Genomic DNA, 20895 nt, shown 5'->3' with positions numbered 1-20895 from the left:
TCCCCCACACAGAAAAATAACACAACTCACTTAACATCAGAGAATCACAAAGCACAATTCCTGGCAAAAACACTTTATTTCTTGAACAGCTTTAGGTTACACAGCAGGGGGGAACACCAAAGGGCATGGCAGCACTATCTTACACAAAAATAACACAACTCACTTAACATCAGAGAATCACAAAAACACAATTCCTGGCAAAAACACTTTATTTCTTGAACAGCTTTAGGTTACACAGTAGGAGGGCACAACAGGGCATGATAGCAATGTACTACAAAAAATAATACAACCCACTTCACCGTTTTTGACAGCAATTGTGTTTGTGTGATTCTCTGATGTGAAGTGAGTTGTGTTATTTTTGTGTAGTACACTGCTTTCCTGCTCTGTGGTGCCTTCCTACTGTGTAACCTAAAGCAGTTACAGAAATAAAGTGCTTTTGACAGCAATTTTTTGGGGTGATTCTTTAATGTGAAGTGAGTTGTGTTATTTTTGTGTAAGATACTGCTTCCATGCACTTTGGTGTTCCCCCCCTGCTGTGTAGCCTAAAGCTGTTCAAGAAATAAAGTGTTTTTGACAGGAATTGTGCTTTTGTGATTCTCTGATGTTAAGTGAGTTGTGTTATTTTTGTGTAAGATAGTGCTGCCATGCCCTTTGGTGTTCCCCCCTGCTGTGTAACCTAAAGCTGTTCAAGAAATAAAGTGTTTTTGACAGGAATCGTGTTTTGTGATTCTCTGATGTTAAGTGAGTTTTGTTTTAATTTTTCTGTGTGGGGGACTGCTGGTGTAATGTGTCATAATGCTTTGCCTACTTGTACTTTGGAAGGGAGAAAATAATTTTTTAAAAACTTTATTTTGTGTTGTTCTTGTTTTATTCTTTGTTGTGCAGTTGGTTCCCATCATAGGGAACAATGGGGCTGGCTGGCCAGCCATCTCTGTAGGTGGTGGGGGAATTTGAGGGAGGGTGTCTGTGGTTCAGGTGCTCTTTCACAGGGACCAGCTGGCACTCAGAAGTGTGCCCACCATTGTGGCACCCCTGGGCTGTGCAGAATTGCCCAGGGAAAGAGAGTTTAGAAGTTCCCAGCATAGGGAACAAAGGGAGAGGGCTGGCCTTTGCCAGCCTGTTCCTGGGGTTATGGGTGTGGGGCAGGTGGGGGTGGATTTGGGTCTGTGAGGGGCTAATGTGGGGATTTGGGTCTGTGTGTGGCAGCTGGGGGGGAATTGGGTTTGTGTGGGGCTGTAAGGGGTGGACTTTAGGGGCTGAGAGGACCTACTTGGGGAGGCCATGAAATGCCCCCCCCAAGTGGGAGCAGGCTGAGCCTTGGTGGGGGTGGGAGGAGGGGTGGGAGAAGGGCCCCAGAGGGTTGGGGGGCATTTTGCATGCAAAATGCCACCCCTGGCAACACAAGCCTCCCCCAGCTGTCAGTGGTAGATTAGAGCACCTACTTGGGGAGGCCATGAAATGGCCCCCCCAAGTGGGAGCAGGCTGAGCCTTGGTGGGGGGTGGGAGGAGGGGTGGGAGAAGGGCCCCTGAGGGCTGGGGGGCATTTTGCATGCAAAATGCCACCCCTGGCAAAGGAAGCCTGCCTCTTCATTTTTTCCCCATAGGAAATAATGAAGAAAGATGAGCAGCAGCATGCTAACAATATGCTGCTCCTTCGCTTTCTTATGGGAGGATGGGGGGACCTGCTTTGGGGGGCCATAACATGGCCCCCCAAAGTTCAATCTGTCTGAAACTTGGGTGGTTGTTAGAGAAGGGTTAGAGGAAGGTCCCCACCAATTTTGGGCTTATTCGGTGGGAAAATGCCTCCTCCAGGCGTCCTGGAAGACGGAGGCATTTTCCCATAGAAAAAAGCCGAAAGAATGCCGAAATAATGCCGAAAGAATCCCGAAAGCCGAAAGCCGAAAGAGATTCTTGTTTCGGCTTTCGGCTTTAACGATAGAGAATCTTCTTTCGGCTTTCTACTTTCAGCTATAGCCGAAAATTTTTGGCTTGCACACCCCTAATAGGGTGTATTTATTTCAATTATTGCAGGAAGCTGACTTTTGTGCATGTTGCAAACAGGCAGGCTTTAAATGACTTAAATAAAAATACAGAAAATCAGCATTGGTATATTTATTCATGAATTGTATAAAGCACTCATATGTTAATCACCTTGAAGATTACATGGTGGAAAAACCGGGTAGAAATATTTTTAAATAAATTATGCATTTAAAATACATTCCATGCACACGTGAGAAAGAGACGATCAAAATGAATATGCATGGTTGTATTTAATAGTTGTCTTTAATTATTTTAATAATTGCACATGATTATTAAGTAATATATCTATATACAATATAAACAACATCAATATATTCAATACCAATATAATACAAAATATACATACACGCCTGATACCTCCCCTTTCTTTTCCCACGCCCACAACCGGGCAAGCCTCAGGCGCTCCAAGGGAACAGCTGCCCTCTTCTCTGCTGCGCATGCGTCCACTTTCAGCTTCGCCGGCGGAGGAGCCAGTAGAACTTTTAACAAAGCGCACCGAAGCGGGTTTTCATTCGCCGACGTTTGCGCACGCGTAGGTATTCGCCGCGCGTGCGCAGTGCGGCTCAGCCGCTCTAAGGAGACGCGGCGAACGGCTGACTGATTTGAGGCGGCGGCGATTGATTCTTGCGGCGAGGCCGGTCTGCGATGTGTTGTTTGTGAGAGGCCGAGGGCGAGGGAGGGTGGAGCGCCATGAACCTGAGGGGCTTGTTTCAAGATTTTAATCCGAGGTGAGGGGAGGGCGAAAGGGCTCTCGGGGAAGGCGGAGCCGGGGGGAATCGGTTGTGTTAGGTGGGCCTGAAAGAGACGGGAGGGGCGCGCTGCGGATCTAGTCCGTCTACCATTTGTAGTTTTTTCACTTCGTCTGCGTATCTGGTGTTCAGAAGCAAACTGCTTTTGGACCTGGAGGATCTGTTATAGTTTCAGGTGGGTGGCCGTGTTGGTCTGCAGCAGAACAGCAGGATTTGAGTCCAGAGGCACCTTAGAGACCAAAAAGATTTTCCAGGGTCTGAGCTTCCGAGAGTCAGAGCTTCCTTCTTCAGATACAAGGAATAAAGAATACAATTTGGAATACAGTCAGGCCCTTCTGCCCCTTGTTTTTAGAGCTTTAGGCAAGTCACAGAAACGGTGCCAGGATTTGGCCTGGGGTTGAGTCCGGTGGCACCTCAGAGACCAAAAAGATTTTCCAGGGTCTGAGCTTCCGAGAGCCAGAGCTCCCTTCTTCAGATACTAGGGGATCTCTGCTCTGCCCTGTATCTGACAAAGGGAGCTCTGACTCTTGAAAGTTCAGACCCTGAAAATCTTGTTGGTTTCTAGGGTGCTGCTGGCCTCAAATCCTCCTATTTAGTTAAAGTGTCACTAGGAACCATTGACTGTTGTGTTCCCAACGACTCTGTGAGGGAAGAAGAGTGGTTGAGAAGTGTGAGATCCCAAAGTCTTCCGGTGAGCTTCAGGAGGGGAGTTGTTTTATTTATTTCATTTCTTTCTTTCCCCCTCTCTTATTACTGATATAGAACCCATGATTCCCAGGACTCAGAGGTCCTCTCTCCAGGTTCTTGCACAGAGGCATGTGGCCTCTGGAGTTGTAAGTTCAGTGACATTGCTGGGAGGTTCCTGACAACCCTGTGAGGCAGAAAGGGTGACTTAGTTTGAGGCTGCCCCCAAAGGCTTCCAGTGAGTTTAATTATTGATGTTTGGGATTAGTGTTTGTTTAATTCATTTATGTCTCACTTATCTGTAATGGAACCTCAGGTGGCAGTCTCTCCCACAGAGGCACAGATGAAACCAACTTGCATTTAAATTCAGAAGCTTTGCTGCATCAGACCTCTGAGTCTCTTCTGTGTGCTACATACACCGTGCTTACTGCTTATATACCTCATTCCAAATGTTCAGAGCTCTTTATGTGTGCATCTGGATAGTGGGTAAGAGAATGACTTATGAATCCCCAATTTGATTTTTATCTCTGGTATTAAACATGGCCGTGGCACGTTTTAAAGTGCTATGGGTGGGATCGTGAAGTGTGTGTGTTATGTACCATCAAGTTGCCTCTGACCTATAGTGACCCTATGAATGAAAGACCTCCAAAGCATCCTATTGTTAACAGATTTGCTCAGATTTTGCAAACTGGTGGACGTGGCTTCCTTTATTAAGCCATCTCATTTTAGGTCTTCCTCTTTGACTGTTGCCTTTCACTTTTCCTAACATTATTGTCTTTTCCACTGAGTCTTGTCTTGTCATGATGTGACCAAAGTATGATAGCCTCACTTTTGTCATTTTAACTTCTATGGAGAATTCAGGCTTGATTTGATCTAGAACATACTTACTTGTCTTTTTGGCCATCCATGGTATCCATAGAACTCTCCTCCAGCACCACATTTGAAATGAATAAATTTTCTTCCTGTCAGCTTTCTTTATTGTCTAACTTCCATAACCATACATAGTAATGGGGAATACCATAGTATGGATTATTGTGATCTTAGTCCCCAAAGAAACATCTTTATCTTTAAGGATATTTTCTAGTTCCCTCAAGGCTGCTCTTCCAAGTCTCAGTCTGTTTCTCTAAAATTCAGGTGTAACCTGGAAGAAGAGTCAAATCATTGGTTATGCTAAGGTAGCTAGCGCACATAATGAATAGTAAGTCTCAAGTTTTGTTAAGATGGTCACAATCCTGGTCCAATGGGCATGGGAGGCAGCGTGAAACCTTTCAAATAAGTCACAGTTCATTTGAAGTTTTTGTTCTTGTTAAAGAATTGTGGCTTTCAGACCAGAAAAGGAGTATGCCAGTAAATTGAAGCTTTCTGCCGCTGGTTTCTAAATATTGTGGTTTTAATCTTACATTGGTATCCATTACAGACCTGGTTATCCTGTACAGAGAGTAGAAGAGCATTGTTGAGCATTGTTGGGTAGAAGATCATATAGCATTCTGGAGGGTGATGTAGTTGATGTTATTGAAGTCTTGTGATAGTATTGCCTGAGTGTGTTTGAGGACAAAGGTGGCATCTGGGTTTGCTGTAGGTCTTGCTTTCTTGGTGTTAAGTAATCCATGGTTGTTAGTATGAAGTTGTTTTAGGTTAGGTAAGGCAGAAGAGGCCAGCCACCAAAGGCTTGTGAGAGAATTATCATTATCTAGGAAGGACTGTAGTTGATTAATGATAGGTTGGACTGGCTTGAGCTGGGAACCTCCTACATAAAACAAATGTAAAGTGAAGATCCACACAGGTCATCTGAAAGAGTGGGCCTTAGTCCATGAACGTTTATGCTGGAATAAAATGTTAAGTCTTTAAGGTGCTACCAGACTCCAGTTTATCTTTGTTGTAACATTGATACAGGTTCCCTCTGGAATTGGTTCTGCTGTGAAAGTGAGCCACTTTCAAACACATACACACCCTGCAAGATGGGGATAATTCCATTCGTTTGCCTTACAGAGCTGTTGTAAGAATCACAGTAATATATATATGGGAAGCACTGTATCAAAGCTAGATATTACTTGCTTCAGTGATCCTTAAAACAGGCCATGAGGCAGGCCAGCATAATTCTTCCACATTGGAAGAAGAGAGCAGCTTGACAAGGAATGCTTAATGAGTTCACAGCAGGGGTGAGATTTTATCCAAGGATGTTTCAGATCATGCTGTTTAGAATAATTTATTAATTTCTGTTCTCCCCCTTTAATTCAGAAGGCTCCTCAAGGTCATTTATCTACAATGATAAAATGCAATTAATATCAGGATATTTCCATTGCCTCTGACATAAGTGTTCTGGGGTAGCCTCTTGTCCTAACAGAAGTTCTCATTAAAGCCTTCTGATTGTTCCCTGCTCCTTTCATCCAGTTTTACTTCCCTGGCTGCTAACAGGTAGATAGTTAGTTGCCAGGCCTTTATGCTTTTTGCTTCATTTTTTCCAGGACTCTGGTCTAGTTTCTCTTTCTCAAGGCAGAGAGGGAAGAGCCTGATCCAGGGATCATAAAGTCTGGTGTCCAGTATGGGACACCATGCTTAGATGAGGTCAGATTAATGCATAGTAGAGTAAAACGTTGAACTGTGCTTCTATTAAAGTAACCTAAAATCACAGCAGCCGTTTCTGTGGCCCCATCACACTGCCAGCTCATGTTCTGTTGATGATAGACTGCAGTTCCACAACCCTTTTCACTGTACTGCTACCAAGCCGTGTAATCCCTGTCTTGTATCAGTGTACTTAAAATGTTTTGGCTTAAAATGTTTATGCTTGTCTGTGTTAAATTTCACTTCATTAGTTTCAGCCCAGGTTTTTGACATCTTAAGATCATTTTGAATTGTATTTCTATCTTCTAAGATACTAGCTATTCTTCCCAGTTTTCTGCCACATATAAATTTTGTAAGGATTCCCTTCTTCCAAATTATTGAAAAAATGTTGAAGAGTACTGGGCCTAGGACAGAGCCCTATGGCCCCCAGCTCAAGACCTTCCTCCAGATAGTTGGTGCCAGTGAGAATCAAGCTCTGAATATTTTGTGTCAACCAGCTATGAATCCATCTGATGACAGTATAATCTAGGTCACATCTAACCAGTTTGTGAACCAGTATATCATGGGGAGGTTTGTCAGATGTCTTGCTGAAGTCAGGGTGTATTATGACCACAATATTCCTACAATCAACTCAACTAGTAACCTGATCAATAAATGTGGTAACGTTAGTTTGGCATGATTTATTTTTGACAAATCCATGCTGGTTTCTAATCTTGTATTGTTTTCAAGACACTTACAGACAGACTGTCTATTTTATAATCCTTCCTAGTATCTTCCCTGGTATTGGACTGACTCATCTGTGGTTTCCTTTTCCTTTTTTCTCTGTGTAAAGAATGGGACAATATTTGCCTGTGTTTTAGGGTACCTCACAGGTGCTTCAGGATTTCTTAAAGTTGATGGAGGTTCCATCAGTATCCTTAGTTGTAATCAGTGATGTGGGTTTTCCAGGAAAATTTGAATCAGAATTCAAATTTAAATAAATAATTTAAATAAGTTTTAGCAACATTTAAATAATGTCTGCAAATGAAGGTAAATGTCATGTTTTGTCCATGCTTCAAATCCCTTACTTAATTTAATATTTTAAATTTATTTATCATTTATAATCCACCTTCCTCACTGAGACTCAAGGCAGATTACATAGTATGAGATTAGTACAGTCAATTTCAAGGACATTTCCATAAACAATGCCATACCGTAAATAAACACAATTTACAAAGACAAAGCATTAGTAAGAATCCATACGGAGTTGAAGAAATGTTGAAACAGAGCATAAGCAATTCTAGGGCTGACATTAGATCCCATGAAGCACAAGTAGCTCATAGGAGCACATATTTAAAACAACAGGTAGTACGTAAGGCAACATAATGGTGAAGTCTATGGTCCTTAACTCATTAGTGAAGCATCTGAGAGCCCCTCCCTGCAACACAAAAGCCTTTTTGAATAATTTGGTTTTGCATCATTAAACCATCTAACAAGATTGATTTGAACCACAACAACCCTGTGGCGACTATATATAAACAGAATATATTTACATACGTGGGGTGGAAGTTTTTCCATAGAAAAATATAGCATCAGAAAATTGGTTGCAGAGATACAGTTGTTTGCGTCACTGGTTGCAGTTCATCCAGGAGATCTGAACTCATTTATGGTAGTTAGGTATCACCTGACCAGCTCCTTATTTTTCCTTGCTATTCAAGCGATTTTTTGTCTGTCTGTCTGTCACTCAGTAGCATTTCACAATCCTTTCTGAACAGCTGATCAGCTGTATCCTTCCTCTTACTTCAAATGTATCTAAAAAGCCCTTTTTATTGTTCTTAGCATCTCTTGCTAGTCTCAGTATATTTTGAACCTTAGCTTTCCTAACACTGTCCCTTCAGGTCTAATCTGGTTTCCCTGTCCATAACATCCCTAGTAATGCTTTCCTCTTTCCATTTCCTGCACATAGCATTTTTGTTTCTCGGCTCATCACTTGGCTTTTTATGAAGCCATATTGGCTTCTGTAGATGTCTCCCATTTTTCTTTGCCAAGGTATTATTTTCAGTTGTGCCTTTAGCAAATCCTTTCTTAAGGATCTGCCACACATCTTGGAATCCTTTCACTGACAGATTATCTAGACACAGAATCCTAGTTTAATACTTCTGGTTAAGTGTTATTAAAAATCAGTTTTCTTGAAGTTCTAGGTGCTTGTTTTGATGAGTTTACCAAAGAATACTGAAATCCTTCTCCTTGTGGTGTGCAAGATGAGTATCTAGTTAGCACATTTCTCTGTGTAAGCTTCTTGGGGCGGGAACTTTTCTTTTTCTGCTTATGTTATAAAATGCTGAGTACATTGATGACACACAGTAAATACTAATGCTCCAAACAGTATTCAATATGTTTTGGGTTCTATCCAACCAGTTGTTTTCAGTGGTGAGATGGGGTCTTCTTTGACCACCTAAAAGGCTGTGTTTGGGATCAAGGAACATTCATGGACAGAAGCCATGTAGAACAAGAGCTGTAATAAGGTAGGGAATTGGCTGATGTACAGCAAAAAAGCTGGCTGGATCTGAACCTTAGACTGACTGCAGTAAGTATGTGCATGGCACAGAGGTTTTTTGGTATGCTTGGCACCAGCTTCAGTGCCATAGATAATTGCACATATCTGGCATGTAGGATTGTGCAAGTGTACACAACTTTGTGGTGGCCAAAATGCCTTTATAATACTCCATTAGAGTTTTGTCAGATGTAGCTTCATTATAGCCTCTTTCCTTCTCCTTTGGTGCCACTTCATCAAAATCTGTCGATGGTGGCTGTTCTCTGTTGCTGCCAGCTTTCCCATTGCAGTGCCCATTCACCAGGCCTTTGCTTGTGAGACAGGCATAAAGCCAAAGATAGACTGTGATGTTATCTTGGTCGGTATCTTTGCAGTTGCAGTTTCTCAGAAGATCTAACCTTTGTTCACAATAAAGCCTTTTAGCTCTTACCATCAGTTTCCTAGTTCATCCTTTCCCTTCCTTTGATTGCGCTGACTGAATAATGACAGTTTGAAGACAGCTGGTTTGGTGTTAGTCAGCTTCCTAGTGGGAGGCAGCTGGAGAAAAGCTGCTCTGATCATTACAAATGCTGCATTAAAGGAGATACAGAACTACCTTGCATTTTGAGTGCAATTTGCAAACCCCAAGGTCTTTTAACATAGTGAAAATGAAGAGTCTTGTTCATTTGCAGAGCTGAAACAAATCTCTGGTTTGTAATTAATCAGTTGCTGTGCTTAATGTGGTGTATTATTTAGCTGTGCCATGAGAAACTTGAAAGCACTGTATCAGGCATCTGAAGAAGAGAACTTGATTCTCGAAAGCTTATGCTAAAATAAAATTGGTTAGTCTTAAAGGTGCTACTGGACTCTTTTTGAAAGCACTTGTACCTCTCATAATATCCAGAATCCTGCTGATATAGGAATATTCCAGAAAGTTTAACTTGACATGCTTGAACTTTAATATTGCATTTATTGTTCTGAAGTAATTTAGCAGTTAAGCAGTGATCAAAACCAAAGCTAAATTTTTTGTATGTCTTCTCTCACATGGTGGAAGGAATACTCTGATTTACTAATCTGATATGGAAATAACAAGGCATGTGACACTACAAAGAGTAAAAGTGTAATTGAAGCGCTCCAGGTCTAGCCGGTCTACTCAGAATCCTGAAGTTTATTCAGTGTGCCTTAGTCCCAGGAAAGTACTTTTAGGATTGAACTGCCAGTGACCTCCATGGAAAAGAGTTAAGATTATGATGATACTAAAAATTTAACTGGGATTAAGCCTGATTGAAGAGACCTGTTGAGGGTTATTCTCTTGAATTCTATTGAAATAGATGAGTGGATGACCAAATCCGTGGCATATTGTGCAGGGTTTGGGTGGGGGGGAGGCTTAGTGTGCTAAATTGGTGTGGTTCCTTTTTAAATTTAACCAGGATAAGGGAAGTACATGCTGTATTGTCTTTAAACCTTTATAAACTAATAAAATTAATTTCCGGGTAAAGCTTTGAATTTAACTGTTCAGGTATTTGAGACAAAGTTAACATGAGGTACTTTTAAAATTTGTTTACTAAATATAAGTCAAATTAAACCTAGCAAATTGGATTACAGTCTCTTTAGGACATTCCTTATTCTAATTTTCTGGAAAACCCACATCACTGACTTCAGAGTACATAACAATGTTGCCTGATTCAGTATGGTGACAGATTGCCATATTGTGCTGGAATGGTTAGCATGATAATGACCTAATCTTTTGACCTTTGGCCAGAGCTTTGTAGATAAAAGCAGTTTACTATCTGCCCAGCTAAAATGATCAGTGCATGTCTGTGGGTGCAAAAGTGGGGGTGGGGGTGGGGTGGGGAGGCGGGGTTGGGGTTGGGGAGGAACTTTTCTAAAATGTCTCTCACTTTTAAAAGTTCAATTTTGCTATTTGGTTTATTTGTTTTGTTTTGTTAGACCTATCATCCCTTCTGGTGATCCATCTGTAAGGACCACCCAAAGCAACAGTAGATATCTCCTGGAATCTTAGGAGCATCAGAACTTTAAAATTATTTGGAAAACTTTTTAAATGAAGTTTTTAAACATTTTAAGAAGTTTTTATCATTGTTGGGGCTCAGTTTTCAGTGGTTCCTCACTTAGCTAATAATATTCTTGGAAGGAAGTCTTTAATATCCTTCATATGTTTGTGAGATGTAATGGTAATTCCTTTGTCATATAAGACATGCAAATGTTTTTTGCAATATTTGTTGTATTACTGCTAAATAAGAATTGCAATAATTTAATGAATGCAAAAAAAAAAAAACCCTGGAAATTGTAGTTACGTACTTGCAAAAGGAACTGTCCACTACATCTAATGAAAAATTTGGGATTAGGAACTTTGCAGGTGGTGGAGTGAGTCCACTTGTTTACAGTTTTTGTTTTGTTAACCCCTTATTGTGTTTCCAATTCATATAAATGTTTATGATTAGTTGGGTGTATTATCATATAAGATTTAAAATCAGGGTGGATTTGATTTAAATCAAACTGATTTAAATCACGATTTAAATCACTAGTCATTAAGGCTTGATTTAAATCATAGTTTTCTACATAAAGACTAATTCTTGCTGGTATAACTTTAATATGCAAGTAGATGCCTGCCTTACCCATAGGTAAAGGAACTTCATTAAAGTATTCCCAAACTGGGTCTCTTTTACGGCCTGCTGCCATTATAGGTTTTTTCCTCAAAGGAAAGAATGTGATAAACCTCAGGTCATACACACAAAAGATCCAAAGACTTGTGCAGTATTGTGCTCAAAAAGTTTCACTTTCATTTTGTACTGCTTGCCCCTTCCTCCTCACACTTAGTTTCTTCTTGTGCAGATCTATTCTCCAAACAATCAGAAAAATATTGTTTCTATTCACTGAACTTCTTGAAACTTAGCACTGGAGGGGTTGATTCTGTCTTCATAGGTTTGTAGAACAATAGGATTAAGGTCTTTTTCTCAACTCTGTTCATGTTATAACATTTTTGCTGTGAAGAAGAGGCATGTGATCTCTGCTGAGCTGACACAAATTCAGTTTTGAGAACTGCAAAACCAAGCATCTGTGATAATATCTTGTAGGCAGAGAAACTGCCCAATAATCTTACAAAAACCTCTGGAAGAGCATGACATTGTGAATGGATTAATGGAATTTATTTACCAAAAAAATTAAACATATACAGCCTTATTCTACATAATTAAAAACTAATCTTTATTTCATGATGGAATAACCTTTGGATGGTAATATATTTTCCTCAAAAAGCATTTTATTTAAAAAAATCCAATTTAAATCAAAAAAATCCGATTTAAATCAGAAAAATCTGATTTTTTTGATTTTTTTAAAAAAATCATTGATTTTTATCCACCCTGCTTAAAATATTGTGTTCATTTTGTTAAAAGCCTTGTGATTTTCTCAGGAAGAGGGTAGCTGTGAGAACTTCTTTGAGTGATAATGCCAGACTTGGTCTGAGGAGACCCAGGTTCGAATCCTCACTCAGCCATGAAGTTTACGTAGTGACATTGAGCTAATCTCTCTTCCTCACTTAACTCATAGGATTGTTGTGAGGAAGAAAGAAGAAACATGCTTGCTACCCTGAGCTCCTTGGTGGAAAGGCAGTGTAATGATTTCAAGTAAATGTGTGCATGTATCTTTAAATGCTTGATGAGATAGGTGAAGAGTGGGGGTGAAAGAGAGGGATGAGTGAGCGATACTATTGGTTGATGACTGAGAGTGGGCGGAGTGAATGCAGTTTAAACTGAGACAGGGAGAACAAAGTTTCAGTCAGAAGAAAGCAGGCTAGCTGTGCGCTGCCTGAGTATATTGAAATATTTATGAGAGAAATATAACCTGTGTGGAACCTGAACTGAGCATGTTTGTGAAAGGACACTCAGTCAGGGAAAGAGAGGCCAGCTGTGTGCTGCCTGAGCAGGTTTCATATTTCTGTGAATGAGAGTCAGAGAAAGAGAGGCTGGCTGTGTGCTGCCTGAGGAGTTTAAGCATTTCTGTGAGAGAAATATTGAGTTAGAGAAAGAGGCTAGCTGTGTGTGAAGCCTTAGAAGAGATCTGTGTGAATGAGTTTATAGGAAGTAACTTTAAGAACCGAGAACTACGTTTATGAAACCGATACGCTTCTTGACTAAATAAAAGTGTATTTTGTTTTGATATATCCCAGAGTAGCTGTCATTGCTATATCCCATTCCTATCCTCAGGGCCACATAGAACCACGAAGGAGCCTGACGCTTAAACACGTTACCAAAGGGGAAACTTGAATAAAATATTTTGGAATAATATATTCCTGGTGACAGCAAACTACCCAGAGGGTGTTAAGGGAAAGATTAAAAGCAAAATCGACCCTAGAGAAAGTAAGGGTCATAACAGGCAGGATAAAAATGTAATAAATAGATTTTGGTAAACTGCTGTCAGTCAAGACAGACAGTTCTGAGTGAGATGAACCAATGGCTTGCCTTGATATAAGACATCTTATTGTGTTCATCCGTGGTTCTATTTAGCAACTCTTTTTTGACATGTGCAGATAACATGCCTTAAATTTGTCATTTTTTTCCTCCCCCTCTTCCCACATGCTTTTTAAACAGCAAATTTCTTATCTATGCTTGCCTGCTGCTGTTCTCAGTTCTGCTTTCCCTCCGTTTGGATGACAAAATTCAATGGAGCTACTGGGCAGTGTTTGCTCCAGTATGGTTGTGGAAGTTAATGGTCATCGTGGGTGCCTCAGTAGGAACTGGAGTATGGGCACGGAACCCACAGTATCGGTAAGAGTAAGATTCTTGTTTTTGTAAAACATTTTTAGGTTAATTAATGTAATTTGTTCAGTAGTACATTCACTGAGACCACTTATAATAATAATAATAATAATAACATTTGATTTATATACCGCCCTTCAGGACAACTTAATGCCCACTCAGAGCGGTTTACAAAGTGTTATTATTACAAAGTGTTATGTATACATTGTTGCTAGGCAAGCTTGGTGGCTAATAGTATAGTAATGAATGATGCCACTATCCAGGTGCTACAAGAACATGCTAACTCTTGGCTCAATAAACAACAGTATCTGCTGGGTTGATTCCAGCAATCCATCAGCTGAGTGTACTAGATGTGGATCTTTACTACGCTCGCTGAGGTGAAGGGACCTTCACTGAGGAGAGAGAAAGGGTAAAATTGGTTCCCCTTCACCCTCCTCAGTGTAGTCCTTGTGGCTAGTAGTCCATAGGCATTCAGTGACTATGGAGAATCAACTTCCCCATGTTGGAAGGGGCTTGGGCCTTGTAGGGAGAATGCAGCAAAGATCTGTGATACTTGTGCTGACAAATCATTGGATCCAACCTATGGCCTGGCTGTCAATATACTTATAGCTATTATAGGACAATGGCATTTAAGCAAGCACCGTTGTCAGGGAAGATGCCAGTATCTGGTCATCTCTATCCATCCCATACATAAGCCAGAAGTGTCACCTTCCCCCAAAGGATTATAATCCTCATATCAGATATGGTCAACGTGTAGAGACTGAGAATCCAACTGTCTGAAACTGTGTGGATAAAGCTGGTGTATAGTAAAGTAACAGAATGCATTGTTTGCTTTTTTTCCTCCCTCTTTAGAGCAGAAGGAGAAACGTGTGTGGAGTTCAAAGCCATGTTAATTGCAGTGGGCATCCACTTGTTACTGCTGATGTTTGAAGTGCTAGTATGCGATGGAATTGAGAGAGGAACCCGCTTTTGGCTTCTGGTCTTCATGCCATTGTTCTTTGTGTCTCCAGTGTCAGTTGCAGCTTGTGTGTGGGGATTTCGGCATGACAGATCTCTGGAGGTGAGAGGCTGCTATGTGTAGTGGATATTAAATGTTGTTGGGTGTTTGATAACACTTGTTTAAAATCAGAAATGGGAGGTTCTGATTGACTTCTGCCCTAAAATTACCCTCTAATTTAAAAAAAGTAGTAGAATGTATAAGGGCGACTCTTCGTATGAGAGTGCTTCTATGCCAGAATATTTATCTGACGGCCCCAGTTTAACTTCCTATTTATATTTTGTGGTGCTCCTCTCATACTCCTTGTCTGATAACAGTGCTACATGATATAGGCATAAAATACTGTATACTGAGCTGCAGAGTATTTTGTCAGTGACTGTTGGTTACTTAAGCAAACACTGTTTGATTCTAATATGTTTTTGCCTTCTTCCTTAGCTGGAAATCCTGTGTTCTGTCAATATTCTTCAGTTCATATTTATTGCACTCAGACTGGATGAGATTATCAAGTGGCCATGGCTGGTACGTATTTTTAATGCTATTTTCAAACCTTGGGGGTTTATGCAAACTCTAGTGACTGTCGCCTGTGAAACAGATGAGCCACATAATTTAGTAGTGTATCATGATAAGTAGTAAGTATGCTTTTAAAGTTGTAAACAATACCATCTCTGCAATGAAAATCAGGGTTGCACATTAACAAGATATTCTAAGGATTTCATGTTGCTAAAACAGAACAATGTGCCATCTAAGCAGAGTTACACCCTTCTGGGTTCAATGAACGTAGAAGGGTGTAGGTTTGTTTAGGATGACATTGTGAATCCTTTCAAGCATTCAGAAAAGTTACTGTGCAGTCCTTCAGGGATGTTTCCAGAATACAGCCAAGCAGCTACCTTATCTGAATCCTTCCTATGTTGACAGTCCAGTGCATTGGAGATATTCTGGCCCATTCTTTCACCTGATAAGCTTATGTTCCACATGCAAGGAACATAAGATACAGAAAAGCAGTCAAATATGTGATCGCCTGCCGGCATTAGGAACTAAAAACAGGCCCCAAGTAAACTGCACAATGTGTGTTCTTTGGATGCTTGATTTGCTCTAACTTCCTTGGAGCTTCAAGATGGGTTCAGATGGCTTCTTTGTTTCTCCATGAGATTCCTTCCCAGGTGTGGGAGCACAACAACAAACAAGTTTGTTTTACTCCTATAAGGTAATAAAAGTGCAATTCTTTAAAAATAAATTGTTTTAACTCTATTATTGCATAGGCAAAACCTTTTACAGTTGTGGTAAACTGAGGTATCATGGTTTCTGTGGTAATGTGGCCTTGTGGCTAATGTTAAAGCCTGAGAATTTCTGCTCTCATTTTAGAAGATTTCAGGTCTTGTGGTTGGTTATAAGATTTTAAAATGTGATGTAACATTCTGGGTGAGACATAAGTGTCTCAAAAGGCTGAAAATGATTTTGAGTGATTAGTGACTTAACCTTTTTCCTCCCCTCTTTTAGGTTGTCTGTGTTCCTCTGTGGATCTTGATGTCCTTTCTGTGCTTGGTTGTACTTTATTACATCGTCTGGTCTGTCTTATTCTTGCGCTCAATGGATGTGATTGCTGAGCAAAGGAGAACTCATATAACAATGGCCATCAGTTGGATGACAATTGTGGTTCCCTTACTCACCTTTGAAGTATGTAAAAAAAAAAATCTGTCCACTTGCATGCGAGATTAGGATGTTGGGGTTCTTTAGGCTGTTGCAGTTATAAACACAATTACTTTTGAGAATAAAGTCTTCAGTGTAAAAAGAAGAAGGCTGAATACTTATAGAGAGGCATAAATATAGAACACTTAACATTTTTAAAGTCTTATTGATATTTACATGACAAGACTATAACAGGGTGGCATATACTCTATCCTCACCACAAAATAGAATTGCAGTTATGCACCAAGCTAATCCACATTCTGTGCTTTAAAAAAGTGAACACTGTGACTGTGTGTACAAATTATACAGATTAAGGACTCCTGTATATATTTGCTTAGCTTATTGTAGTTCCTTTGAGTTTCAAAAAGCTGTACAGGTAGTGAAGTGCTGCCCTAGCTGAAGGGAAATCCAGTTGTTTCTCTCTGGCTTTGGCAATCTTTCCACATGTTGCCTTCACACTTTCAAATCTGTCTTTGATGCCTTAAATGCTAGAAGCTCACTGAGAACCCTGTACAAAATCCCTAACTCTTTTCCGTTCTGCAACACTGAAAATAATCTTGCATACAACTTTTTTTAATGCTTGTAGCCGTTTTATTCACATGCATCATGACTAGTAAAGAGTCATGATGTATGCCATGATGGTCCTGCGAATCCAGTAGATGACAAGATAAATTATCTGAATTAGAACAGACCTTATAAAGAAAAATTCAAGGTGTATTTCATCTAACTGAGTAGAAATATGATGTTGGCACTTAAGAATTTTAAATATACATTTGTAATTTGTTGGCTTAATATCAAAGAGCATTAAATATGTATCCAGCTTTGGGCCAGAACTAGTAGAGTTTCACATAGCATGAACCTTATACAGCTTCATTGTTTTGGTAGATCCTGTTGGTGCACAGATTGGATGGACACAACACATTCTCATATATACCCATATTTGTTCCTCTTTGGCTTTCACTGATAACTTTAATGGCCACAACGTTTGGGCAGAAGGGAGGCAATCATTGTAAGTATATCATGTGGAATCTTTCTCTCTGCTACTTCCCCCCAAAGCTGTTTCAGTTCTGTCCTTCTCGTTGATAATTTTCACTGAAGCGCAGGGTCTCTGTATATCTATGGTGGTTAATTTCATTGTAGAATGAATCTGTCAATATCTTACTTGTGCAGGGTGGTTTGGAATACGCAAAGACTTCTGTCAATTCCTGCTTGAAATTTTCCCGTTCCTAAGAGAATATGGTAACATTTCTTACGATTTGCATCATGAAGATAATGAGGAAACAGAAGAAACTCCTGTACCAGAACCTCCCAAAATAGCTCCAATGTTTCGAAAGAAGACTGGTGTGGTCATTACCCAGAGTCCTGGTAAATATGTTATACCACCTCCAAAACTAAACATTGATGTGCCAGATTAAAACTGAATGTCAGAAGTGTGTGGCACATGGCCAGGTCAGACTCCTCCCTATAAAATTACACCTGAGAATCAGTGGCCAGTGTTGTTTTATCTCATGCCTTGTAATGTTTTAATTTTGTTTATGGATAGATGGTCTTTAGTGGCTGCAAGGTAGGTAATGGAGATTTGATTTAATATAATTTTGAGAGTTTCCATGTGTTAGCATATGAAATGCTATACAAGTAGATCAGTGAGAAGACAATAGCTGTAATAAGGTTCATGGACAAAAAGCATCTCATCACTTTTGTATCTATCAGGTCATTATCTATGGAACTTATTTTTATGCTCTTAACCTGTGTAGAGTCCTACAATCTGACGAAGCATTTGAAATACTGTATTCATAAACTTCCTAACCATAGTTATGCATGGGCAAGTTTTGCTGAAACCGATAGCCTTTGCACACATGTATCAAACCGGGAGAAGATGGGTTTGGGTTGGTAGTGGGCTGGGAATTTTTCTGATTGATTGGATTAAAGCTTGCCTGTATAGTATTTATATGAACTTTTGGCAATGTAATATATTTTTTAAAAATTCTGTACAGTATAAATATGTAAAAGTATTTTTTTAAGAAGCTGAATGAAATGCATAATTTCTTGTGAATGATGTCTTTTCTGTTTAATTTTGTATACATTTCCATTCATCTTCAATTCCCATAGCCACATGGTATTATTATATTAGCATACACTTTCCTTTTCGTCTTGAATCTTGGGCACAGCGTTTCAGAAATGTCCTCAGGTAGGACTTGAATGTTCTTCCTCTTTTAATGGATCAAATAATGTAATAAACGTATGTAAATTATTGTGTAAATAACCACAATCTTGTACTGTCTAGAGCAAAGGGGGAGAGATTGTCTTTTTGGAAAGTTGCTTTTTCACGTTTTGTTAAAATGTTACTGTTAGGTAATATTTTTGGCTGTTCAATAAAGTATTCACCTTGTATCACTTGCAGGTCTTTTATTCTCAGTACTCAAAGAAAGGAATCAAACGCCAGTTTTGAAAACACTGATTAATGTATGATGAAGTATTTTCCAAAAAGTAAAATGACCAGTAATTTTTCAAAGCATTTTAACAGTGTTCATGATGTGAGGATAGTTTCTGAACTCTGAGGTGTGGTTTAGCTCTCGTTTACTGTCCTGCGTCACTGAAAGAATGCCTATATTCTGTTTTTCCTTTTAATTGCTGACTGTTGTGTTGGAGAATACAAATCTTCCACTTCTGACATTACTGATTCCTGGAAATTCCCAGTAAGTTAAGTTGGTTTGAAAGCAATTCTGTAATTGCAACCTTAATATTAATGATAGTGTGACATGAAATTGTTACAAACTTAAAGTGCAGGATTTCTGTCAACTCACAAGTACAAAACAGTTCAGTGATACTAGAATCCTTAATGGTCATTGTATTGTTATGAAGGGTGCTTTTCTAGTCCACAATATCATACAGATAATGGCTAGAAAGTTTCTTTGGCACAGTCTCTTGCAAATTATTTCCCTGGGGTTTTGGAATTGTCTGAAATTCCATCTAAAGTGACATATTCTACTTATCAGTAATAAGGGATAAAGGAGGCTTCTGACTTCAAATTGTGGAGGCAAAAAGATATCCTTTACTAGGAATAAATCTACAGCAACTTCTGCTAAGGAGGGTTCCCTAAATTTATGATGAAGTCTTAAATGACAGTAAAGAAACCTAAATCAAACCATATTATCAATGGTTTTGTTTGTGTACCTGTGCAGCCAAACTTCAGAGGCTTGCACAAAAGGCTTGGAGCCAGTATGGTTCTTCCTCTTGAACACTTAGTATATTATTTTTACTAAACATTTGCAAATACCAACAAGAAGGAAAAACACTGATCAGTGTGAGCAATATAGGCGCAAAATTAATTTGTTTACTTTAAAACAGCATGGGAGTAGGTTGTGCCCAACTGTGCCACTTTGAGGGAAGGCACTGTTAACAAGTTTTGCTCCACAAAGCATAGCTGCCATACAAACGTGCAGGAGGAGAGATGGTTTTTCAGAAATGCGAGTTCCAGCTCATGCAACTGGAAGCACATAAGCACGACCTTTAAATTAACCCAGAAGAAGCCAGGAAGCCAAGGCAAGTGTTCAGAAGCAGTGTCCATAATAGAGGCCGTTTTTACCCATTAATAAATAGGCGACTGAGTTTTGTACTAGCTGAAGCGTGTGAGTTATCTCCAAGACAGCTCCACACAGTTCATTACACTAGTGTCTTAGCAACTGCTGCCATACACTTTTTATAACATCTAAGAAGTGTCTTAACAAGGCCCTTAGGATCTTAACTGAGTTTGGTAACAACAACTTTGTGTAACCAAGCAGACATCACCCGCACCCAGGATCTCAGATTTTCCTAGAAGCAACACTTCTGTCTTGTCTGAATTTTAACTCCCCCCCTCCCCCCAGCATCCTGGTACCTGCCATGGGTCTTGAAAGTGCTTATACCAAGGGTCCCCAACCATTTTTAGTCTGCGTGTGTACCTCTGGAATTCTAACACATGGTGATGGGCACAGCCCAAAATGGCCATGGAAGGCAGAGCCAGCCACAACATGTCAGGAAGTAAGATTATGCATAACTCTGATATTGAGTCTTCAACATTTTAGGCAGAAGTTCTGTTTAATGGATACCTTATAAAATTAACATACAGTTTAATAATTTCATGTGTATACACAAAATAAGTATCTATATTGAGCTAGCTAAGAAACTCATCTGGCAGAACCTGTCGGCACTGTGCAGGCATCTAGCACACTTATTTAGGGGGGAAATGCTGGGTTTGGCTATCCTTTTTACATGAGCTCTTCTTTCATGAGCCCAGTCATTTTCAGCCTGCACTATTACTTATAACAATGACAGTACTGAAGGCCTGGTGAAAGCTGTTTGCACATGTGTACATTGAAAATCTGGCCAGATTTTGATAGGAGTATAAATCATTTTTGAAAAATGAAGTAAGTTTGGTGTAGTGATGTTATCACCTTCCACTTGAATTATAAAAATAGTATCCCACTTAGTATTTGGCATCTTGCACTCTATAAAGTTGAAGCTAAATAATAAGATGGGCAGCAAATGGGGTTCACATCTCTTCAGTCCAGATGCACTTCCCTTTCTCTTCTCGTGTGAAGGGCCAAAATGTCCTTGATGAGCTTTCTTTCCTGCAAGAGTGCAAAGTGGAGATCAGTTTGAGAGACCCCCCCTCCCCAGCTTATGAGAGGTGGTATTGTGGGCAAGTTTTTCTAGGAACTATGTTATTCTCTAGTGCTAATGCAACTGATTATGTTTTCCTCAGATACGTGTTTTTCAGCATTCATGGATTACATAATATAACAGTAGATTTATTCAAAGGCAGTGGGGGATTCTAGTTAACAAAAGCTGTTAGTGTAAATTGCCTTGAGTGAACACTTAGTAAAGTTTGTGTAATTTTTATATGATACT

At 39.8% G+C, this 20895-nt stretch overlaps 1 protein-coding gene across 4 annotated transcripts; it reads left to right on the top strand.

Annotated features, from left to right (window-relative positions):
* The first annotated feature begins 2598 nt into the window (after nucleotides 1-2598).
* Nucleotides 2599-18401, top strand: TMEM185A (transmembrane protein 185A). Of its 4 annotated transcripts, none has more exons than XM_054996718.1 (7): nucleotides 2599-2678; nucleotides 13155-13331; nucleotides 14175-14382; nucleotides 14755-14838; nucleotides 15817-15993; nucleotides 16891-17014; nucleotides 17176-18401. In XM_054996718.1, the coding sequence occupies exons 2-7, from the start codon at nucleotides 13273-13275 to the stop codon at nucleotides 17418-17420; spliced, it is 897 nt and encodes a 298-aa protein (XP_054852693.1). In that variant the 5' UTR covers nucleotides 2599-2678; nucleotides 13155-13272; the 3' UTR covers nucleotides 17421-18401. The 4 variants fall into 4 exon arrangements, with proteins under 4 accessions (XP_054852693.1, XP_054852691.1, XP_054852692.1 ...); XM_054996716.1 differs by having other exon boundaries at nucleotides 2605-2768; XM_054996717.1 differs by having other exon boundaries at nucleotides 2649-2696.
* The last annotated feature ends 2494 nt before the right edge of the window (nucleotides 18402-20895 follow it).

The sequence above is a fragment of the Eublepharis macularius genome, chromosome 13 (assembly GCF_028583425.1).
Source record: "Eublepharis macularius isolate TG4126 chromosome 13, MPM_Emac_v1.0, whole genome shotgun sequence".
Classification (NCBI taxonomy): Eukaryota; Metazoa; Chordata; class Lepidosauria; order Squamata; family Eublepharidae; genus Eublepharis; species Eublepharis macularius.
Note: the sequence above shows the minus strand (reverse complement) of the source record. Positions and strands in the feature narration are given on the sequence as shown.

What these genes read in the sequence shown, in the direction of transcription:
- TMEM185A (XM_054996716.1), top strand. Translation starts at nt 2,731, where the DNA reads ATGAACCTGAGGGGCTTGTTTCAAGATTTTAATCCGAG. An exon ending in TTTCAAGATTTTAATCCGAG is followed by an intron (nt 2,769 to 13,154) that starts GTGAGGGGAGGG and finishes CTTTTTAAACAG; the next exon opens with CAAATTTCTTATCTATGCTT. An exon ending in GCACGGAACCCACAGTATCG is followed by an intron (nt 13,332 to 14,174) that starts GTAAGAGTAAGA and finishes CTCCCTCTTTAG; the next exon opens with AGCAGAAGGAGAAACGTGTG.